The sequence below is a fragment of the Myotis myotis genome, unplaced genomic scaffold, assembly GCF_014108235.1.
Source record: "Myotis myotis isolate mMyoMyo1 unplaced genomic scaffold, mMyoMyo1.p scaffold_m19_p_9, whole genome shotgun sequence".
NCBI classification, from domain to species: Eukaryota; Metazoa; Chordata; class Mammalia; order Chiroptera; family Vespertilionidae; genus Myotis; species Myotis myotis.
The window spans coordinates 40,857,225-40,878,606 of record NW_023416401.1 but is presented as its reverse complement, the minus strand read 5'-3'; the positions used below and the strand labels follow the sequence as shown (position 1 = coordinate 40,878,606).

The 21,382-nt window shown below is 36.0% G+C and overlaps 1 protein-coding gene across 3 annotated transcripts in view; it reads left to right on the top strand.

Annotated features, from left to right (window-relative positions):
* ATP9B (ATPase phospholipid transporting 9B (putative)) overlaps positions 1–21,382 on the top strand; it is a 146,461-nt gene that overhangs the window by 35,655 nt on the left and 89,424 nt on the right. For all 3 annotated transcript variants that reach the window (XM_036321297.1, XM_036321298.1, XM_036321299.1), the window contains exons 6-8: positions 3,850–3,908; positions 11,332–11,383; positions 17,224–17,318. In XM_036321297.1, the coding sequence (XP_036177190.1) occupies positions 3,850–3,908; positions 11,332–11,383; positions 17,224–17,318 (206 nt within the window). The remainder of the gene's footprint in view (positions 1–3,849; positions 3,909–11,331; positions 11,384–17,223; positions 17,319–21,382) is intronic.

The following is a 21,382-nucleotide window of genomic DNA, read 5'->3' as shown; positions in this document are numbered from 1 at the left end:
TCTGTTAGTTGATAAAATAGTTAATGTTGAGGTACTTATTAAATTTTTCAAATTGTATACTTTTCTACCAAATATTTATCTGGTGAGTGCAGTGGATTGCTATTGGTACTTATTTCAGTGTTTAGTTCTGCATATCGCTTTAGTTCTGCACATTGGTAGGTAAAAGAGTCTGTGTGGGCAGCCTCTGCAGGTAGCTTCTGGACTCTGCTGGTCATTACACAGGTGGTGTGGACTGTTTTAGCAAGTGAGACTAGAGGGGAAGTGGTTGGCTAGCACAGCTGATCCAGTGAATAACAGTGTTTTATCTTTAAATGTTTCTTACCATACTGTAAAATATTATGATTTCAGTGTTCTTCCTAAAGCTAATTCTTTGTTTACAATAGAACAGGAGAAAGAATTGGTTCTGTTGAATTTGAGCATTTAAATTTTTTTGTTATTGCTAAAGAATGTTTTTAAAAACCTCTTTAATTGTCCTTGTCAGTGGTTCAGAGGTTAGAGCCGCAACCCTTGGACTAAAGGGTCTCAGGTTTGATTCCTTGTCAAGGGCATGGACCTGGGTTGCAGGTTCGATCCCTGGCCCCTGTGGGTGTGCATGAAAGACAATCAATATGTCTTTCACATCCACGTTTCTCTCTCTCTCTCTCTCTCTCTCTCTCTCTCTCTCTCTCTCTCTCTCTCTCTCTCACCCTCACTCTCTCTTTCTCTTTCTCTCCTCCATGAGGATATGACTTTGCCCATTTCATTCCCACTTTTATCCCCAGCACATCGTGGGGAAGAGGGCCTGGCCCTGAGTGACGTTAAGCAGAAGCCTGTGCAGCTGCCCAGCTTCAGCAGGGTGGGTCTCAGCCTGAGCGCAGTCTGGGCCTGTGTGTCCCAGGACTAGCATCATGTGACTTGGTCTGTGTACTCGTCACTGAATTTGTGGAGCCTCAGGTGTTCATCTTGTGCATTGTATTTACTGTGAGCATCCTCGCTCTGCCCCTTGCCCTTCTCACTGCGCCTCAGGATTCAGGTTCCTTCCTCATCCACAGCTTTCATCTCCAAACTCCTTACTGAGAATGGCTCACCTCTGAGAGTCTTATTTCCTCTGCAGTGGCTGTGCTTCTCCATAGCCTTGAGGCCACTTGACCTAGAGGCGGGGTCCCTTCCTGTCTTTACAGCTTATTCTTTTTGTACCTGACTCAGCTCTTTCAGACACCAGTCCACTGATCTTATACCTTAGCACTTTCTTGCCCCTTTGATGTTCTAGTCCAGTGGTCAGCAAACTCATTAGTCAACAGAGCCAAATATCAACAGTACTTCTTCAAAATAGACTTGCCCAGGCCGAAAACCGACTTCTGTGCATGGGCCACGAAGTTTCAATTGTACTGTACGTGCGCCCACACGTGGTATTTTGTGGAAGAGCCACACTCAAGGGGCCAAAGAGCTGCATGTGGCTCGCGAGCTACAGTTTGCCAACCACAGTTCTAGTCGATTAAGTCCAGTATATCTTTTTTTTTTAAACAAAGGCTTGTGGTATCCTAATAACTGTTTACCCAACTCAAAGATTTTCTGTTATGTTTCTCCTGTGTTGCTTCTTCTTATGTTTTTTTTTCTTTTTCAGTTTTAGGCTTTACATTATAAATAAATAAATTAATATATATATATCTAACTATCTATCTATCTATCTATCTATCTATATATATATATATATATATCTCCATGTTGTGTAAATTTTATGTTGGTGCAATGTACAGATCTGAGTACTTTTCTTGCATGTGGATGTCCCGTTGTTTCTAGCACCATTTGGGGAAGTAGTAATTCTTTCCCACTACATTGCCATGCACTTTTGTCAAAAATAAGTTGTCCTTCAAGTGTGGGTTTTTTTCGCCTTTCACTCCATTGATATATTTGTCTATCTTTATGCTAATTCCATGCTCTTTTGATTATTATTACTTTATAATAATTCTTGAAATCAGAGATTGTTTGCCCTCCAACATTGTTTTCTAATTCCACAGTTGTTTTGGCTAGTCTAGGTTCTTTGGATTTTCATGTGACTTGGAATCCATTTTCATGAAAAAGCCTGCTGGGATTTCGATTGGGATTACATTGAATCTATAGATAAATTGGGGGAGAGTTGATGTCTTAATAATATTAAGTCTCCTGACCCATGAATGAGATATATTTCTCCCTTTATTTAGGTCTTTTAAATATTTCTCAGCAATGTTTTGTGTTTTTTTCAGAGTATAGATCTCTTTTAAATAGTTTATATTATCATGTGAAGGAATAATAACTTTCTCAGGAATGTAAAATCTTGATTAAGAAGTCAAAAAAGGATATGTTTTCTATATTTTAAAATATTTAAAAATTATTTCCTGCATTTATTGCATATTATGCTTGCAGCTATTCATCTCTCTTCTCTTTGTGTCTGTTACAGAGAGTGTGAAAAACAGAAGGAAGGAGAAGAAGGTGCATAGTAGGAGTAAAGAGAAAAGTGAAATATAGGTCCTGGTTCAGGGCTCTGCTGAAGTCAATGAGGGATATTCACTGCCTGGGGCTTAGCTATAAAAATAGAACAGTGGGAGTACATACAGCTTGAAGTGACCAAGGGAAAAATAATTGAAATAGACATTCTTTTCTGGCTACTTTTTGGCTAATAGTAGACATATACTTATCACTTGTAGAGACATCTTAAGATTTGTTGCCCATGTAATTCTAAAGAACATTGCTATTTTATGGTATGAACACAAATAAGCTCCACCCCCCAAAAATAGCTCCATCCTTATGTGTCTATTATATAATTGAAGAACATGAAAAACATAGCAACATTTACAAAGCTTATTGATGTCCTCCAGACAAATTGTTAGGAACTAGTTTAGCGTTATTGAAACTCAGCTGCTTAAAGAGGTATTTAGGAAATAAGGTTTTATAATAAGTTGGATGTGGTCTAAAAGTCAGGGGGATGGTCAGTAATATTAGGTTTTGATAATGCAATATGAACTTTCCTCTGTTCTATTAGCTTTCAGAATAAACAATGTAAAAGAAAAGGACCTTTCCCCATATTAAAACAGTAAAAGTTGTTGCTGGTCCTTAAAGGGAGACAGACAGGGTGAAGGAGACTGCCAAGTTAGGGAGGGGAGTGAGAAACAGAGATGGAGGAAGGGATGGAGGCTGGGCCCAGAGACACAGGAAGTGAAAGAACTTGGTATTTTAAATTGCCTCTATAATGTTTTATCTACTCTATGTGATATGAACATTATGATGTAGATGTTATATATTTACTGTTACACATGATTAGCACACACTAGCTATCATGTAGATATTTTAAGAATTTGCACAGTATAGCATGGAGAAGAACCACTTTTCATAATAAAGCTGTGGTCCTGACCTGTGTCTGTAAAAGCTTCTGGTGGAGGGTGATATTCTCTCTGATCTTCTCTGTTCCTTCTTTTCTGTTAGTCATGTGCTAGTCAATGCCATTCCCAGGGTGAGTGTAAGGACTGTACATCTCCATCTGACTCAGTTTCTGTCACCACATTATTTTATTTAGTGATATTTCTGATCATCCTATCTTGACTCACACCTGAAATAATGGTAGATTGGGGAAGAACCTTCCACATGGAATCCTCTTTCACATTCCCACACGGTTTTTATTGGGGGTGGTTAAATTGTATTTGGGAGTTAACTAAGTGAAGTTAATTTTTAGTGACTGTGTCTATCTGAAATATTTATTTTGAAAGTATAAGTAGAGATACATATATAAAGTTTTTCCCCAAAAAGTTATTTCTAAAGTATTATTTATTAATTGAAAGTTTAACTCTGGTGTGCTGTTGTTTCCTTGAGTTGATTATACTTCTTCTTCTTTTCAAGGTAAAGTGCAAGTTCAGAGTTCAGACATACAAGTTGGAGACCTCATCATAGTGGAAAAGGTTGATGCATTTTCAATATATTTCAGACATGTCTATGCCACTTATTAACATTTAGCTTGATTACAAGTAACTTTTGAATATAAAGGAAGTTGAGACATTTATTTTCAATCTTAACATCATTGGGTAAGATTTACTGTACGTGAAGAAACATCTAGATTTTTTTGTATAGTCAGTTTTGTTAAAGTACATTTTAGTGTGCATAGATGACGTCATATTTTGTCTAAAATAAGACATGTTAACTGCTTAATGCTGCATTATCAGTATTATTTCATGTGACCAACGAATTTCAGCTTCTAGAACTTTCTATTACAGATAGATATATTACACATAATTATTGGGTATTAATTCTTAGGGCTAATAAGAATTTTTATGGTTAATAAAACTTAAAGAAGGGAAGGTAAATGGAAGCTAAAGAGGATTACAAAGAAAAAGTTTAGGACCGTATAGGAAGAGGCCATTAAAAAAAAACCCACATTGGTCAGAGGTGGAAATCACTGGGCTGCTGGTGGCCTGGGGTATAACCGAGTGAGCTGACCGCCTGGCGGTAGCTGTTTCTCATGCACAGTCTTTCCTGAGGAACAGTGACTCAACGGACAGTCTTTTTTTAATATTTTTTTATCAAGGTTCAAGAACAACTTTTAAAAATATATTAAATAAGTTTTTAAAAAACCTCTTACAGAGTAGTGTGAGCCCTTAGTGCCAGTTGGTGTGCAGGCCACATAGGAGCATAGCAGCCCGAGCCATCTGTGCAAGATACTTAGTATAAGAAAGTCATCTTCCTCAAGACACTGCTATGTTAATCTGTACCAAGAATGATTGGGGTGTGTTTGATATGACAAAACTAGATGAAATTAAACAGACTGATTTGCAACTCATTTACATAGTATTCATTTATATGGATACTATAAGTCACTAATTTTTTATCCATTTTTAGATTTTCAGGTGGTTTCTATTGTAAAGTGCTACAGTGAACATTCTTGTACATTATATCTTTACACATTTCTAGAAGACAGATGGTAGTCATATAAATTTTGATGCAGTTCTTTAAAACATCAACATTGCCTCACATTTTTGTGGTCAGGAATCTGGGTGCAGCTTAGCTAGGTCTCTTGGTTCCGGTCTCTCTCAAGGCTGTGGTCAAGGATCCATCAGGTGGCTGTCACCTTCAGGTCCTATTGGGCCTGTTGGCAGAACTTGGTGCTGTGTTGGACTTAGGACCTCAGTTCCAGGGACTTTGGTTCGAGGCCTTTCCCATTTCTGGCCAGATGAGCCTCTCTACAGGGCAGCTCATAGCCTGCTGCCAGGAAGCAGATGATAGAGGGCTTGAGGGTGCTGGCTGCATGGACTCCTGGTTGTGAGACCTGGTCCCATCGCCTTCAGTTTTCCTTTCGATTTTAAGACTGCCTTGTGTTGTAGGGTTGAAAACTGGGGTAGAATCTGTGAATCCTCTCTTTTCAGTACCATCCATGATAGGAATGGAGGGGATCACTTTATTCTTGTAAAAATCATCTGTAAAAGCCTATAGCTCGCATCACCCTCAGTGCATGTTGGATGCCTTTCTTCTGAGACTGGGCACAGGGCAGGTGTTTGCTCTACCACACTTACTCAGCTCGCATTTCTAGCCACCGAATAAGACAAGTAAAGGAAACAGAAGGAATTCAAATTGGAAAGGAAGAAGTAAAAATGCCCCTATTTACCAATGACATGATTGTGTATGTAGAAAATCCCATGCGATCTATAAAAAATCTCTCAGAGCTAAAGAGTTCAGCAAGGTGGCAAATTATAAGATACACATTCCAATGCCAGTGCCATTTTTATATACTGACAATGATCATGTGGAAACTGAAACTAAAAGTTAAGTGCTCTTAGTCACTGCTGTGAAAACACAATCTTAGCTATGCCAGAGATAGATAACGTGTGTTCAGGAAAGTGATCAAAGGTCTGAGTAAAGAGGTACATTATAGTGTTGGACTGGAACATTCCCCAGTTTCCCCAAAATTGATCTGTAAGTTTAATACACTTCTTATCAAAATCTTAGTAAGGTTTTGTTTATTTGTTTTTTAAACAAAATAAGCTTATTCTGAAACTAATTTGGCAAAGCCCAGGCCCTAAAGTGGCTAAAATAGTCTTGGCCAGGAGAGTAAAGGGAGAAGAATCACTCTTCCCAAGGTTAAGGCATCCTACCTAGACACATTAATAGCATGGTGTGCAAGAAGGAGAGAACCGAGATCAACGAAACATTAGAACCCAGAAATAGACTCACCCAGATATGCTCAAGGGTGTTTGACAGAGTGCAAAGCAGAGAAAGTGAAGAAAAGCCAGCCTCCCGGACAATGAGGCTAGAACTGTTTGGGCATCTGTGGGTAAAAAAGAACCTTACTCTAAATGTCACACTTTATACCAATGTTAAATCAGACTGGATCATGGATTTTAATGTAAACTAGAACTGTAAAAACTTAGAAAAACATAGGAAAGATATTCAGAATCCAGGGCAGTAAAGTAGCTCTTAGACTGGACATCAAAAGCATAATGCAGCAAAGATAAAACATTGATAAATTGCATCTCATTAAAATTAAAAACTGTGCTTAGTGAAAAACACATGTCAATATGATGAAAAAACAACCTACGAACTTAGGAGAAAATATTTGTAAACCACTTCTGACATGGATTTGTTCCTAGACTATATAAAAGCTGTTGAAAGCCAACAGGTAAAAAAAAAAAAATCAAATTAAAAAAAGGACAAAAATATAAAGAGAAATTCACCAAAGAAGATATACAGGTAGAAAATAAGTACATGAGAAAATATTCTGTATCATTGATCACCTAGGACTGCAAATTAAAGCAATGAACTATCACTATACATGTAGCAGAATGGCTACAATGAAAAATGGTGCCAGCACCAAATACTACAATGATGTGAAAAGTGGATTACTTATATATTTCTTATGGGAATATCAGATGTTATAGTTATTCTGGAAAATCATTAGTCTCTTAAAAAGCTAAATATGCAAATATTATGTGACCCAGCAATTGAACTGTTGAACCTTTATCACAGAGAAATGTTAATTTAAGTTGGCACAAAAGCCTATGCATGGATGTTAATTTAAGTTGGCACAAAAGCCTATGCATGAATGTTTATCATTATTCATAATAGCCAAAAATCTGAAACAGTCCTGATATCCCGACTGGTGATAATCTGAGAAACTGTTGTCCATCGGATCACCCTGCATCACGTTAAGGAGGCAGAGGTCCTGTTGTCATGGTGCTCATAGTCTTGAGGGGTGGGAAAGATAAAAAGTATCTAATAAGCATTTAGAGTTATCAAGTTTATTTATGAATGCCTCATAGAAAATGAAACATGATAAGGGAATAAAAAGTAATGGTTTGGAAATGCAGTTACATAAAGAATTTCATTTATAGTAGCATCAAAAAGAATAAAATACTTATAAATAAAATTATTTTTCAAGAATAAACAAAAGAAGTACAAAACATATTTGAAAGCTATAAAAAATTGTGGAAGCATATTAATAGATCTAAGTACATGGAAAGACATCCCATGTTTGTGGATTAGAAGTATTAATATTGTAAAATGGCAACACTCCTTAAGTTGACCTACAGGTTCAGGGCTATCCCTTTCAACTTTCCAGCTGACTTCTTTGCAGAAATAGACAAGCTGATTCTTAAATTTATATGGAAATGTAAAGTTCCCAGAATAGCCAGTATAATTTTTAAAAATTGAACAAAATTGGAGTAACCACACTTTTCCATTTCAAAACCTTATACAAAGTTATGGTAATCAAGACAGTGAGGGTCTGGCATAAATTCAGAGTTGAGAGTCCAGAAATAAAGCTGTAAATTTATGGTTAATTGATTTTTGACAGGGGTGCCTAAAAAATTCAAGGGTATTGGGGTGTGATTGGGTGGGTGCTTTTTTGGGGGGGGGGCCCAGTACAATTATGAGATTTCCATTTTGCTGTGTGTAGCTGTAATTCATTTGCTTTGTTGTTACATAGTGTGCCTTTTGACCATTCTGCTGTTGATGGCTATTTCAGTTGCTTTTAAGTTTTGCCTATCGGGACTTTCGTTTCTGTGGTGCCATGCCTGGGCTCACCTGTGCTGCTGCATTTGTGCCTGGGTGGAATTGTTGGATGTGGGGGTATGTGTGTGTTCCACTTTAGTAGGTACTGCAAATGGTTTGCAAAGTGACATTTCAAATTATACTGGTATCAGCAATGTGTAAGACTTCGCATTGTTCTACATGTTTGCCAACACTTGGCATCATCAGTCTTTTTAATTTAGCATTTCCAATATGTATCTAGCAGTTGTGGTTTTAATGTGCATTTCTTTGAAGACTAATAAAGTTAGACACCTTCTTGTATGATTTTGGATGTCTTTCTTATTTGGAAAGAGCCTGTTAACATCTTTTGCCATTATATATATATATATATATATATATATATATATATATATATATATATATATTTATAAATCTTTATTGTTGAAAGTATTACATATGTCTCCTTTTTTGCCCCCATTGCCCTCTCCCCCTCCCCCCCGCACCTCTCCAGCCTTTACCACCCACTGTCGTGTCCTTGGGTTATGCATATATGCATATGAGTTTCTTGGTTAGGGAGAAAGAGATCAACCAATCAGCCATTTTCCTTCTGAGTTAGCCCTTCTTTTCTCATCCCTTTGTGGTCTTTATGTATTCTGAATGTGAGTCCTTTATGTTGCAAATATCCTTTCCTTTCTGGTGTGCTTTGTTGAAAAAAAAAATTCTTAATTTTAATGAAGTCTACTTCATTAATCTTTGCATTTATAGATGTGTGGTTTTGTAAAAAAAAAAAATTGGTGAGGGGGAAGGAGTCTTCTTCCCTTCCAAAGCATTGTGAAAATATCCTTCTATATTATTGTTTAGGACAGTGGTTCTCAACCTTCCTAATGCCATGACCCTTTAATACAGTTCCTCATGTTGTGGTGACCCCCAACCATAAAATTATTTTCGTTGCTACTTCAGAACTGTAATTTTGCTACTGTTATGAATCGTAATGTAAATATCTGATATGCAGGATGTATTTTCATTGTTACAAATTGAACATAATTAATGCATAGTGATTAATCACAAAAACAATATGTAATTATATATGTGTTTTCCGATGGTCTTAGGCGACCCCTGTCAAAGGGTCGTTCGACCTCCAAAGGGGTCGCGACCCACGGGCTGAGAACCGCTGGTCTAGGAGGACTTTGACATTGAGAAATATAATTCATCTGGAATTGATTTGTGTTTTAATTGAAGTAGAGATCAGGTATTCTCCCCACTCCCCATGGGTATCTAATTTTTTCAGCACTATTTCTTGAAAAGACCATCATGTCCTAATAGGTCTGCAATTTTATCTTCCTCCTAAATCTGATGTCTTTCCATGTTTGGGATTCCTTCTGGAGCCTGCACTTTACATTGGTGTAATTATCTCTCTCTGTTAAATGCTACCTTGCCCTCATGATTCTACTTTAATATTTTCATTTTGCTGTGTTGTAAACTCAACTCTCTGTGTTTCTTACATTTGTCGTGGTTGTTCTTTTGCATTTCCTGTAAATATTAGCAATACCTTGTTAATTCCCACCTAAAACCATGGCAAGATGTTGGTTGGGTTTGTGTTGAATATATAGGTCAATTTATGAACACTTGACATCTTTGCAATACTATACATTCTAGTTTTGTAACCTGATACATTGTATTTTTTAGGTTTTATTTAATTTCAGTAATACTTAATAGGTTTTTATAGAACTCGCCAATCTTTTATTAGTTTATTTTTATTTTTTTTATTACTGAAATGGGAATATTTGAAAAATACTTATTTTCTTGCTGTTTATTACTGACATATATTGGAAGACCAATCAGGAGCCAAAAACCAGGATTACAGGCTTTATTAGGGGAAAGACCTGCCAGGCTGTCTTGCAATGGGAGAATAGCAACCCATGCAGAGCTGAGCACACCTTTTGAGGGGAGGAATGGGAAGGAATGGGGGCTTAGTGTACTCGGCGCGCGCTGATTGGTGGCTTAACGTAAGGTCCATATAAGGTATATAGTTAGGCACTCTGGTACTTAGGGACAAGGGCTTAGGGTATTTGGCAGGTGTTTATTGGTGATTCAATGTATAGTCCATATAAGGTACGTGGTTAGTCACTCAGGTATTTCTGGGCTGCAGGTTACATCATACTCCGCCCACCAGTTGGGGGAAGGGAGGATCTATCATATATGAATATATGTATGTAGGTATATGTACATATATTTGTTTTCTGTGTCATTCATTTTTATTCTTATATTTGTTTACATCCTTGTACTTTCTCTGTGGCTCATTGGCTGGTTTTTTTTTTCTGCTTTCAAATGGATTTTTTACTCTTTGACCCTGTGTTTTTAACCTCCCTGTTTGATTGTGTGCATTTACTTGTATACATTTTCCTCTTCACACTTTCCTGACTTTGGCTGTGTTCCACATGTTTTGATGTGTTGAGATTTTATTACTCTTCAATTAAAAATATTTTCTAATTTCCATTGTGATTTCTTCCTTGTCCTAGGTCCTAGGAGCTCTTTAGATCTTAATAATTGCCCTTCTTTCTTCATGTTAGAAAGAAGTAGCTCTATCCTACAACATATTTTTCAACTTATATTTGTTTTTGTTGCCTGTTGACTGACAAATAATCCATTTCTTATATCATATGTAGGAAAATCTTTATGAGATCTCAAAAAATATAAATAATTCATGAAATTATGAGAAGTATTATTAAAATTATTTTTTCTTTAGCTTGATCGAGTTATTAGTAATAATGATTAAATAAATGTATGACTAGTAACTTATAAAAGTTCTTATGTACCATACAGTACATTCGAGTTATTTTTCCTTTTCTGCTTTATAAAAGAACACCTCTTCAGATTTGTGGAATTTATTTTTGGTTATTCAGTTTTATATTTATTCATTCATTTAAAATTTATTTAGTGTTTTATTTATGATATGCTCTGTTTTGTATGAGGCATTGTAAGAATGTTGTCCCCGCTTTCTTGGGTCATTTACTCTAATAGGGAAGATATAATTTTTTTTATAAGGTAATAACTTCTGTATTATGAGTTAAGGTACAACAGAGACCACAGACATGGCAATATTTAACATTTCTCAGAAATGGAGCAGTTTTCAAGCCATCACTAATACCATTTACATGGTACATTAATGGGGGGAAAATCTTAGAAGTCCAACTAAAATATGAATCAAAATATTCACTTTTTAAATACAAATTATAAATGTGAATTGCTTCAACATAAATTTTAATTTAATCTTTTTCATTACTTTACTATTTCTATTTTGGAATGGAGTTGTGTTAATTTATAAACTGCATATAGGTAATTAACATTTTATATTACTCTCTACAGAATCAAAGAATTCCATCGGACATGGTATTTCTTAGGACTTCAGAAAAAGCAGGTATTTTTATTTACATTGTTGATGATTTGGTATTTTGGCAGTTTAATTTTCATTTTAAAAGGAAAAATATACCAATTTTTCTTTGAATAATAAATAATTTAATTCATTCATTTCTAAATTACATTTAACTTTTGATATTTAAAACAATGATTTTACTGTATAATATGTTTGTTTAAAAAATATAATCCTTTCACAATCGATCTATCAAATGAGTGCTGTCATTCATGTCTATATTGGTATCTAAATAATTAGATGATGTTATTGGAAATTTTATTGCTATTCTGCATTTGCAATTTTATTAATTAAGCAAACATTTACTTACCACTTACTATATTTCAGGCACTATGTGGTGCTTAGGATATAAAAGAGAGCAAAGCCAAATTGCTCCCCTTAGGACTCATGATCTCTGTATTTTTGGCAGTATACACATTGACAGTAGTAATTCTCTGTTTTGTGTTGATACTGTAAGAGTGAAAAGACATGTGGGGGGATGGGGTTGACACCAGACCATTTGCCTAGCTGAGTTGAAGTAGGCTTCCCAGAAAAAAAAAAAAAAGATATTTGCATGACCTAGCTTTCAAGTTAGAAGGATGGAAAAGGGGTACTGAGAGGTAATGATATGGAAGCCTCAAATGGTCAAGAAAACTGTTTTTGGGAATCAGGAAACCTAAAATGTAGTCTGCTTTGGTCAGTTCCTAATTGTATGACCTAGCCACGAGAGAAATACATTTTCATCATCTGTAAAGTCATGGGAGGTTTATCAACTAACATCCGAAGTTCTTTCTGCCTTACATCTCTCACTTTGTTGAATAAATGAATAATATTTTTATAGGAAGCTCAGCATATTATTATTTTTTTGTAAGCTCAGCATATGTATTATTCTATGCAGCACAAAAACTCTAGAAAGGACATAGTTACATTTTAGAGTTGCTGATTTAATTTTTTCCATTTATAAACAGCGTTTTCTTAAAATGGCATTTTAAGTCATGAGAAAGAGGAAAAACATTTTCTCCTTTTATCAACTGTAGCTATGTTACTCATATTGCAAGGTGAGGCTGCCTTTAATAGCTCAGCTACACCTAATAATCAAGCGAACTCGGTATACTTGGCACATTTACTTTATTGTGTGAGACTTAGTGGGAGGTTTTGTTTTCCCAAAGGGGTAAAGACTGGAAAGCTACATTTCCAGTCCATTTTCCTTTCCTCTTGGAAATACAGTTGGACTCCTTTTCCTGTCCAGGTAGGTGGGGTCACGTCCTGAGGGTTGGCCTTGGCCTTTACCTCTTGTAGCCACCTGCTCTTCTCCTCCCTGCACGACTGGGCCCACAATAGTGCATGACTAGGATAACCTTAAAAGCTGCCTGTTGAAACGGCAGAGCATTCCTTAGCTTAGGTTCCTGAATGACTGTGGAACAGAGTCCACTCTGCTTACCAGAGTCCACATCTGGTAATGGACTCTGTGCGAGAGAAATATTCTTGAAGTTCCCATGTTCAAGGTTTATCTTGTAAAATAGCTAGTGTTCTCTTAACACTTGCAGTGCTGTAGCAGGCAGGTCACAGCTTTGCCTTTCCCTTCACTTCTGGTTTTTTATAGAGCCTCCAGCTCAGCCATGAGAGATGATGGCCTCTTAGGCTTTCTGGGGCATGCAGGCAGCCCTGCCTGGGCAGATGGCCTTCTAGGCTCCCAGGAATGTGTTAGAGCTTTTCAGAGCCTCTTTCTGTCATCTGATTTTCTAACTTTTTAAAAAAGATTTTTGTTCAGCTTGTTACCCCAGCTTTATGACCACCTGTGGCAGCAATGACATTAAGCAATTGTTTTTTACAAACATCCCAGGGATAACACTGTTTTCGGTGAATGACCTCTGCATCAGGTCAAATCTTGTCAGGTGGTCACAGTTCTCTGGTCATGGGGTTTGGGGACCCCTGAGTCGGGTTTGGGCCACTCAGTGGCTGCTAGATTATTGGTTTTCTCAGTACTGTGGAGCTATGGAGATGGGGCAGAATGTTGGAAACAGGGCAAGTCAAAACACAGCTCACTCTTAGCTAGATTAGCCACTCAGTGGCTGCTAGATTATTGGTTTTCTCAGTACTGTGGAGCTATGGAGATGGGGCAGAATCTTGGAAACAGGGCAAGTCAAAACACAGCTCACTCTTAGCTAGATTTAGCTGTGTTTCTTGAATAAATGCACCTGAGATTGTTGCAAATTTTTTATTATATTCTAGAGTTCTGAATAAGTTACTTTTAACAGTTTTTGCTAATGTTCTCATATAGTTTTGGAGAAATGGATTTTCAGAGATTTTTTTACACTGCCATCCCTGCTGACATCACCTACTTATTTATGATTTGTCTTTGTTTCTAAATATATTCATTATAATGAATAACAAAAATGTTTCCATTTGGAAGATGCTTTTTTATTAATTGTTCTTTTAATGACTGTATTGGAAATATATGTAAGATTAAGAATATTATCCTAAATATGGAAATGGTTTTAGATGATCAACTTAAAAGAAGTGCATTATATAGATTGTGTTAGGAGATAAAAAATGAAGAAAATTCAACATTTTATAACTGGAAAATAGAAATGTCCATTTTTCAGAAGATTATATGACTAATAGCAGTTTTGAAAATTCTTCTTAGGCGTCTTAATAATCTTTTAAAATTGTATCATTGTTATGCAGTAGTAAGACAGCAAGACAGAAATAGAAATAGCACATTGGGCAAGGGAGATACTCCGCTGTGTTAATTCCAGATTAATAGCATTCTGTCCAAATTGATGATGTTTCAAAGAGTTCTTCTTTTATTTTTCTTTAATTTTGTGTTATATTTCATGGTATAGGGACAGTTATTGTGTAGTGTAAGGATACTTAATATTTTGGAGGTCAAGGATCTCTTTGAGTATCTTAAAAATTATTTCCTTGTTCCCCTCAAAAAACGTACAGAATATACATGTATTCTAATTTTTTATTGTTTTATATATTTTTGGAAGGTTATTAATGGAACTGAGTTTAGGACCTTACTTGTTTTAGCCTATGATTCTGTTATATTCCTCAGTTTTATTCTTTCTTTATCTCAAATTACAAAAATTATTACTAATTACTCATATGCAAACTTTCAAATATCTGATATCTGTTTTATGCTAGTTTTCTTTACTTTGTAGAATGGACCAAAAGCTTCCCTGCTGTATAGAATTTGTACAAAAATTGCTTTCAGTCAAGGATTTTTAGCTTTGGGAATTCTGTTTATATGACTCTAAGTAATTGTTTTGAGTGTCTTAATTGCCTAATTTTCAAAAGTACACATATTTAGAATTTTGTGTGTGTCTGCTATCACTGCTAATATTATTTTATTACTTTTCAGTTTTTGTTCAGAAAAACCTGATAATACATTGTCTGTTATAATAGAAATCTTTAAGCCCAAGCCAACATGAAAGACCTAAATCTATGCAGCTGTTCAAGCCTGGACAATAGCCATGGGGCGTTTGTCAATACAGCTCTGCAAGTCTCTTCGTGGCATCATATTGACTGTGTATTAATACAGGGTATTCTATTGGGCCGTCAGCTGATTGTTTAGAATGTAAATGAAGCTGTTGATGGATCTGGTGACTGATGGCTTAAATTCCAATTAATCAATTGCTTCATCCGTTTCTTAATTCAGATCAAATATCTCCTGAATGCACACAGTTCTTTTAGTGGTATTAAGAGAAATTAATGCTTGAGAACTAATTTTCATCAATCTCTTATAAATGCCAATATCTTTTTCACTTGTCTCCTAAGTGATGACATTATAGTTTAAGTGCTGGGGACATATTACAATAGCTCAGCTGTCACTTGTTGTGGGGTGAGGGGCAGGTAAATGACACTGTACTCATCCATGTTCTCTCGGTGGTGCTATTCATCTTGCCACCAGCTTAAAAATTTCATGCAGAGTCATTAAGTCATATAAATGATTTAGAAATTAAGTTTGATGGCAAACGATCTGCTATTATATATGCAAAGTCAATGTCTATTTTTCTTTTGTTGGGCACATACTGTAGCCCATTTCTTTCAGAGCTATTGGATTCATGAACTGTTGCAGGTAGTCTGCTGATATTACAGGGTGACTTGTACAGAATATGACAGACTTGTACTGCTTCTCACAAAGTCCCAGCAGTTCCTTTGTCACCACCTGGTGTGGCTCTCCTATGTGACACATATACTGGTAGATCTCAATTTTATTGTCATTAGACCTGTCAGCTCTTGTCAATTATACAAAATAAAATCAAGCATTCATAATAAGACTGTAATAGGATATAAGCAGACCAATTTAATAATTGATTTTTGCTGAGCCTTAACTGGCATCAGTTGAAGCTCATGCTTGCTGTTAAAAAAATTAGTAGATATAGTTCATGTAAGACAAGTCCACTTGGCCATACTTATGCAGCTCCTTCTCTCTTTAAATCATATTAGTTACTTCATCATTAGTAATGTTTACTGTAACTGAAAATAAATGTCAGTTTCCTGTAAATTTTTAAAATAGCACATAATTATTTAACATGAAGCAAAGAAAGGCAACTGTATTGTTCCCAGTGTTTCATAAGTTATAGCAATCTAGCTAGAAAAGCTTTCACCTTTAGAAACACAGAATGTTTAAAATTTAAGAAACTCTAGAGAGTCTCACCTTTTCTTATTTTATGTATTAGAAAACAAACCTGGAGCAGAACTCTGGCACTGATGTTTCAAAGTGTCAGTCAGACTTTGAAATCCAGTCCCTTTTACTTTTATGTTTTATATCAGATCACACACACAGGCTATGAGGTAATCATGCAAATATTCAGATGATATTCTTGTAGATATATCTTCAGTTGATAAACTGGGCAATTGGAAAATCAATCCTGTTGTGCCTGAGGAAGGTGAGCTGTTCTCTGTGACTCTCCGGGATTCATGCTGGCGATGGTGATGCCCCTGGCATAGGCTGGTTAAAGGGTAAAAGTTAATGGTGAAGGGATCTCAAGGGGCACACTTTTGGCACTGAATTGCTGGTGGCTATGATTAGCAGAAAGAACATTGGCTGGTGTCTGGTATTTTTGCCTCGTGAGAGAGCAGAGAATGCCCATGGTGTGCAGGGGCCCTTTCTTCTGCAGTTTAAGTGAACACGAGGCTGGTATAGATGGGGTTGGCACAGTTCCATGTTAGTTTTAGAATGTGTGTTAGGTGTAGTGGACTAAGCTGTGTGAAGAGATGTTCTTATTTCTCTACCTTAAATATTTCCCCAAATTTGAGAAATAACATCACATGATTATCATCTGTGTATGTCATTCTGTGCATACAAAATGTGCTATTCTGTCTTAGGGTGGGTTCTGAGAAATGGTGTGATAGCATGGTCAAAGGATAGGATTGTTGAAATTTAATATTTTTTCATAAGATTTGATAGGGTTATCAGTATGACAGTAGGTCTGGCCAGGGTTTTGGCATTTTAACTGTGCCTTTATGATGAAGAATGTGTGTTTTCTGATGGTACCTTAGACATTTTATTATCAAAGTCATATCACACATTCTTGGATATTTTTGAGTATTTACTTACTGTTTAGTTATCAGAACATGAATCAAAGGTAGAAATGATCAGTGTGGTCTTTCTAAAATAAAGTGCTATTAATCTTAAACCTTAATAGCCAAGAACGTCAAATAGGAGATAAGGAGCAAATAGTTAATCATCTGTATCTTTTCAGCAAACTCCTTTTGGGAATCAAATAAAGAATTTTGTTTATGGGAATTTCTTTGGATATTGTTTTGGATCTGACTGTGTTGTAGAATTTTAGTTTTTAAAGTAACTAACTCAGAAATTTTTCTTTTCTAATGCTAAGGTTCATGTTTTATTCGAACTGATCAACTAGATGGCGAAACTGACTGGAAGCTGAGAGTGGCGGTGAGCTGCACGCAGAGGCTGCCAGCTCTGGGGGTGAGCACCACTGCAGTTACCCCATCATTTATGTGTAGTGAATTTCTGTTTGTACCAACTAATGTATTGAATGCATCGATAATTTTAAAAAATAATATTTACTACTAATGAAGGATCATTGAAAACTATGCCAAAATAATTTCTGTGGTATCTTAACACATAACCTGTTGAGGTATAGTTTGGAATGTTCCTACCAACTTGACAATGAAGTTTTCTTTCTTTCTCACCCATTTTGTTTTTATTTTTAAACCCTCTCTGTCCAGTTATCTTTGAAATGGAGAGCTTTGGTGAGTGTTCAGTGGTCCATTGAAATAAAATCACAGTTTTGGTGCCCTGGCCAGTGCGGCTCTGTTGGTTGGAGCATCATCCATTATACCGAAAGGTGGCTGGTTAGATTCCTGGTTAGGGCACATGCCTCGGTTTCGGGTTCGGTCCCTGGTCTCTCTCTCTCCCTTCTTTCTAAAAAAATCAATTAAAAAAAATAAAAACACAGTTGTGGCCATTTGGTGCTTACTTTGTGTTATATGAAGTATTTATCTGATTGAGAGAAGTTTCATTTTGTATGATTCGCTGATATTCAATGGACAATGAAGAAAGATTGAGAATCTCTGAGGTAGAAGTGGGGAACCTTTTTTCTGACAAGGGCTGTTTGGATATTTATAACATCATTCTCGGGCCATAGAAAATTATCAACTTAAAAGTTAGACTGCTATATTTGTCAAACATTTAATGAACTCACCCTTAATGCCTTGGTGGAGCCAGACAAAATGATTTCGTAGGCCTTATGTGGGCTTTGGGCCCGACGTTCCCCTCCCCGCTCTAAGGGGAGAGAATTGGATACCATGGATTTGGTCCCTTTCCTTAGGTTGGTTGGCTTTGGATAGAAAAACCTACTTGTGTCGCGTCCAGTTAACAGTTCATCACTGTGTTCAGCATGAACCTTCCTTATTCCCCTGTGTCTTGGTCTGTTATGTTCACATGTTTAAGACTCAGGAATAGTTTATTCTGTAGGTGTTTTCGGTTGCCTATACGTTAGGTGGTCCCTCTGTTGAAATTCATTTGATCATGCTCCGTGTCCTTTTCATATATTGCAGTATTTGATTTGCTGATATTTTATGAAGGATTTTTTTATGCCTATGTTCATGAGGGATATTTGTCTGTGTTGTATTTGTTGTAATGTTTTTGCTTTGATATCTAGGGGTGTGCTGGCCTCATTAAATGAGTTAGGAAGTCTTTTTGTCTCCTGTATTTTTTTGAAGTACTTATATAATAGTATTGCTCTTTCTTTTTAAATATTGAACAAATTCACCCTTGAAACTCTCTGGGCTTGGAGCATACTTTGTGGGAAAGTATTTAATTATGATTAACTTTCTGAATTAGATAATAGAGTTCATCAAATTTTCTGTTCATTGGAAATTTGTATTTTTTAATGAATTCATTTGTTTCATATAAGTTACCCGATTTAATGGCATAAAATTCATAATATTTGATTATTGTTTTTAGTAGTTGTTGATCTTAAGACCTCTTTCATTTTCAATATTGGTAATATACATCTCTTTTTTCTTGGTCAATCTAGCCAGAGGTTCATCAATTTTAATGATCATTTCAAAGAATTTGCTTTTGGTTTGATTGATTATTGTCTGTTTATTTTCAGTGTTAACTGATTTCTGTTATCTTCATTTTCTTCATCCTACTTAGTTTGTGTTTAATTTTCTTACTTTTTAAAGAAGTTTAGACTCTTGATTTTGTACCTTAGTCTTTTCTGGCAGAAACGTTTAGAGCTATAGATCTCCTAAGTATTACCTACCCTGTGTCACACAGATTTTTATAGACTGCACTTTCATTATCATTTAGTTTAAAATGTTTCTAATTTCTTTATGATTTCTTCTGTCACCCCTCATTTACTTGAAAGGATATTGTTTATTTTCCAAATATTTGGGGATTTTCTTAATGTCTGATAATTTATTTGTTATTTAATTCTATTGTATTACCAGAATGTATTCAGTTCTATCTCAGTCCTTTTATCTGTATTGACTTGTGATTTTGCCCCACAAATGGTCTCTGGGCCAGTGATCCATGTGTGCTTAAAAAATTTTCCCATGTGCCGTCACCTTACTACTTAAGCATCCAGCTGAGTTCTCGTACTATTTGCTATAATGAATTGGTTCTTGTCATTAGACGTTCTTGCAGCCTGCTGATTTTCTATAGCATTAAGCCAGTTGTTGGGGTGGTGCTATTTTGCTCGGTTGCAGAGTATTTACTCTTTGTGTCCTTTCTTCTTTTTTCTAGCAAGCATCCTCAAGTAATCTCTCCAGGGTTAAAGGGGAAGGAAAGATCATGAATCCTAAATGACTGGAAGGATTTCGGTTGGCTGTCATTCTTGGATGGCAGCCCCACTTCCAGGATTTCTAGAGTCACTGGAGTGGATACTTGGAAAGAGTTGCATTAAATAATCATTTGTAGTAGATTTAAGAGTGATAGAAGAGAAAGTTCAGGTTTAAAACACTGTATTAGAAAAAAATTTGTTTTAAAGAAAGCCAAACATAAGCCAAGCAAACAAAAGCATGTAGGGTGTGGTTGCATTATTAAGAATTCTAGGGAAGTGGGGCAGTGGTGATGGAGGCTGAGAGCGGGCAGGGAGGCCTGCAGAGGGGAGATAGAAATGTCCCACAGCTTGGGTGATGGAGGCTGGGAGCAGGGTAGGGAAGCCTGATGAAGGGAGATAGAAATGTCCCATAACTTGAGTGATGAAAGCTGGGAGCAGGGCAGGGAGGCCTGACCAGGGGGATAGAAATGACCCATAGCTTGATGGTGATGATGTCATAGGCATATACATGTGTTAAAATGCATGAAGTTGTACACTTCAAACATGCGCAATTTATTGCATGTAAATTATATCTTAAGAAAGTAGTTAAACTTACACTGTAATTATCTGTATTTTTTAGTATTCTCATGATGACAGGAACTGACATTTTATCAGATTCAGTATTATGAAGATTTTTTGCATTTTTGTTACTGACAAAAAACATAAATTTCAAAATATTTACAGAGTTATAGTTTGTAAGTCATATGCTAATTAAAAATTTTTATGGTTGATATATTTTGATAGGGACTGGCATTGAGCATTTGGATTGAACAACTGTGTAGTAAATGAAAAAGTTTTAAATTTTGATATTACTGCAAAACCAAAAAGCAGTATATTAAAAAAAAAATAATGGAATTTCTGACTCATCAATCACATTAAATGTGTAGCTTTATATAATTGGGTAGATTATGTATAGAAACTTTCTTCATAGAAAAGAAAGCTGTAATTTGATTATGGATACAGACAAGGCAATTTGGTCTTTCATTTAATAGCTTATGCTGCCCATAACTGTCACTCATTTTGACTTTTCTGTTTCTAATGTAATGGATTTCGGGAATATTTGGTGTTCTTCGCTATTTGACACATCATCAGTTGAGCATTGTGTCCATTGTGACACAAGGAATAAGTGAACCTACAGATCTTAGAGCTTTTCTTAATGAACTGAGGACACCATCAAGAATAACCTCTCTAATTTGGTTGCATTCCCAGAGCACCTAATGTGATCAGAGAATTAAAATTTCGACAAGCCCTTTAATATAGCTGTGCTGCAGATCCTGCAGTGCTGGCTCCGTGTCTTGGTACTGCACAGGAGCCTGTCTAGGAGGTACGCATTCCAGGCACCCTAGACATTCGGAAAATATGTTTCTAGCTTTTGTGATCAGGCAAATTTATTAACAACAATGAGGTCATAGTAATTTTCAATAAATCATGACTTGCTGATTTATTTTAAAGGATCCATATAGCAGTAAACAATACCATTTACATTTAATGAGTTTTATTGAACGAAAGGCAATTTTATTTGTAATGAACCACATGTTATGATTAAGGATGTATTTTAATGACCTTTAAGTAATGCGAACAAATGTTGCCCTTGACCTAATAGCAGAGGCTTTCCTACATGATTGAAAACTTCAGAATGGTTTTTAAATTATCATGAAAAGCTTCGAATGGCATTCTCATTATTGTGCCATCATTCAGT